General features: G+C 47.7%; 1 protein-coding gene across 1 annotated transcript; it reads right to left on the reverse strand.

The window, feature by feature from the left end:
* Nucleotides 1–909: 909 nt before the first annotated feature.
* Nucleotides 910–1,485, reverse strand: LOC142570436 (uncharacterized). Its single transcript, XM_075678821.1, has one exon. It carries the CDS (start codon nucleotides 1,483–1,485, stop codon nucleotides 910–912), a length of 576 nt encoding a protein of 191 aa, XP_075534936.1.
* Nucleotides 1,486–2,968: the final 1,483 nt, after the last annotated feature.

A 2,968-nucleotide genomic window follows, 5' to 3' on the forward strand; every position in this document is an offset into this window, starting at 1 on the left:
AGACGGGCAACTTATATGAGCGAACAGATGTTTGAATACTGCTGCTAGTTTTACCGCAAGTCAGGATGTCGATTAGATTGGAGAATTCTATGTCGACGTCATCGTGGTATATGGCACTAGTGTCGATTAACTGGATATTCGATCTCAGCAAAGCGTAGTCAATCCTCGTACTTACTTTGGCGTGCGTTAATTTAGGTTTTATGACGTCTTTGACCGTTACTTAGGTGGGGAGATGGTCTGAGATGGGTTGGTTGCATACCCCGCCATTAATATTGGAGGTTATATTAGTTAAAACATGATCAATGACAGTTGCGGATGTACTTGTTATTCTAGTGGGGACAGTGATGAGATTTTTAAAATTAAAGGACTCCAGTAGATACGTGTAGTCACTATGGTTTGTATGACTGGTGTCTATGTTAACGTCACCACTAATTATAACCGGACCTTTGTGTCGTGACACTAGTGTAAAAAATATAGATTCAACTTTTTGAAGAAATAAAGATACAGGTGAATTGGGTGGGCGATATACGACACCTATGATAGCAGAGTTGTCCAGTCTGATAAATAAGGCTTCGATATCAGATGTGCTGCAGGAGACATTGGGCAATGCTGAGTAGGTGCGACTGTTATGAACAAAAAGGGCTACACCACCACCGCGCGAAAGTGAATCACGTGGATGAGAAATTGTGAGGCAATCAGGAATAACAACATCTTCACCTTTTTTGAGCCAAGTTTCAGATCTTGCAATGACATCATAGTGTTTTTGGTACTGAAGAAGATAAGCAAGAAGCAAGTTCAAGTTCCTTCTTAAACTGCGTATATTGCTGTGGAATATGTGCAAGCTACTATTGTCCATCTTCGTGAACGCCATGTCTCTGCCAAGAGGTAGCTGCGGCTAGGAGTCAGTTACTAGACAATTTTTGAAAGATCATCTTCACATGTCACATGGACGACTTTCGAATTGTCTGCTTTCCTCGCCAGGATTTTACCATTTGAAACCCAGGCAAACTTCCAGCCTTTTTCTTTTTTCAAATGGATGGTCTTGCCTAGCAAGATTTTGTTTTCAGGGCAGAGGTGGTCATTCACAAAGATTGGGTCGTTATCCTCAAAGCCAATCATCTTTGTGTTCAATCGGTTTTTCTTGGCTGCTTTAAAGAATTTGTCCCGCGCACACCTTGAGTTGAACTTCATGATTATGTTTGGAAGCCCTGATCCTTTAACAGGAACTCTATGCGCGATATCTATGTCGCTAGCAGAGAGATCCAACTTCAGGCACTTGGCCACCTTCTGGACTGTGTCATTTAAGTTCTCGTTCTCTGTCTCTGGCACTCCTTTTAGTTCAATGTTGTTGCGCCTACTATATTGCTTCAATTCAACAAGATCCTTTTTTAAGTCCCCCAGGCTTTTCCTTAGCCTCTGGCATTCTCCTTCATTGTCTTCACTCCGCTTCTTCACCGCAGTGAGCTCCTGGCGTAAATTCTGCATTTCGCTTTTGAACTCATCGAAGCTCTCACTGTTGAACTCAACGGATTGTTTTTGTTGTGTCGGCTGGCGCTCATCGTGATAAGAGCACTCTGCGAAGTGCGCATGCGCCACTAAATGTTAAAAGCAGAGTGCCCCTTGCTAGCGGCCCTCTCTTTCTTGTCGAGCCTCAACCCACAAGCATGGGTTAATAAACGTCGTTCACCCGGAACTTGCCTGATCCTTTTCGACACGCCTGGCGCAAAACGTAACACGTGGCGACGAAGATCGGATTTTGAAGAGTTGCGCAGCGTCAAGGAAGGCAAGTGTTTTCGGCATTCAGCCTCTGTTCAGTATCGACGATTGAAGAGTGCTGCTTTTTCTTTTCTTCGCTGACTGATATCATGAACGAAGAAGCCAGTGCAGGTTCGACGCAGTTTGCTGCTCAACTGGGCCAGATGGAACCATTCGACGTTTCCACGAATGACTGGGCGTCGTACGAAGAACGGCTGACGTCGTTTCTTATCGTCAACCGCGTTCCCGAAGGTGACAGAGTACATGCATTCCTGAGCATCATAGGCCCCAGTACCTATAGTCTTCTGAAATCACTGGTTGCCCCGGAGCTGCCTTCTGCCAAGAGCTTCGAGGTACTAACGAAGACGCTGGGGGACCATCTGTCGCCGAAACCATCGGTCATTGGCGAGCGAGCGAAGTTCCACAGGAGGAAGCAAGTCGAAGGCGAGTCCATTTCTGATTACGTTGCCGAGCTACGGAAGCTAGCACGAACCTGTGATTTTGGAAGCGCTTTAGATGAATCCCTCCGGGATCGCTTCGTCTGCGGCCTGTTAAGAGAGGATATACAGCGAGTGCTGCTCACCGAGGATAGCAAGCTTACGTTTCAGAGAGCGGTAGAGCGCGCTGTGGCTATGGAGGCGGCAACAAAAAGCACTGCGGAAGCCCGTACAGATGTGTCTACAGCCAACCCCATGCATAAGGTACAGGCGACTTCGAGTGTCAAGTCGCACGCATGTTTTCGCTGCGGGTCGCCGAAACATTCCGGCAAAGAATGTCCCCACGTAAATGACAAATGCTTTAAGTGCAACAAAAGGGGACACCTGCAACGAGTTTGCCGTAGCCCCTCCGGCCAGTCGCGGGGGAAACGCCCCATCAAGGACACTGTAAAAACGCTATCGGTGGTATTCCGCTCGGAAGTGGTAGCCGTAAGGGGCGTATCTGCTCCCAGTATTGAGCCCATCATGGCACCGATGAAAGTAAATGATGTGACAGTCCCTATGGAGCTAGATACAGGTGCCGCCGTCACAGTCATGCCTTTCAAACAATACCGCCAATTTCTTTCATCAGCCAGGCTCAACCCGACAGAAGTGAAGCTCCGCACCTATACAGGAGCCCTGGTGATCCCAAAAGGCGTCCTGCAAGTCAAGGTGCAGCACGGTGGCAACACGGCGAGCCTTCCTCTATACGTCGTCGACAAGGAGGGGCCACCGTT

Source organism: Dermacentor variabilis, chromosome 2, assembly GCF_050947875.1.
Source record: "Dermacentor variabilis isolate Ectoservices chromosome 2, ASM5094787v1, whole genome shotgun sequence".
Classification (NCBI taxonomy): domain Eukaryota; kingdom Metazoa; phylum Arthropoda; class Arachnida; order Ixodida; family Ixodidae; genus Dermacentor; species Dermacentor variabilis.

Bases quoted from the DNA above. Each gene is read 5' to 3' on its own strand.
- LOC142570436 (XM_075678821.1), bottom strand. From the start codon at position 1,485: ATGCAGAATTTACGCCAGGAGCTCACTGCGGTGAAGAAGCGGAGTGAA.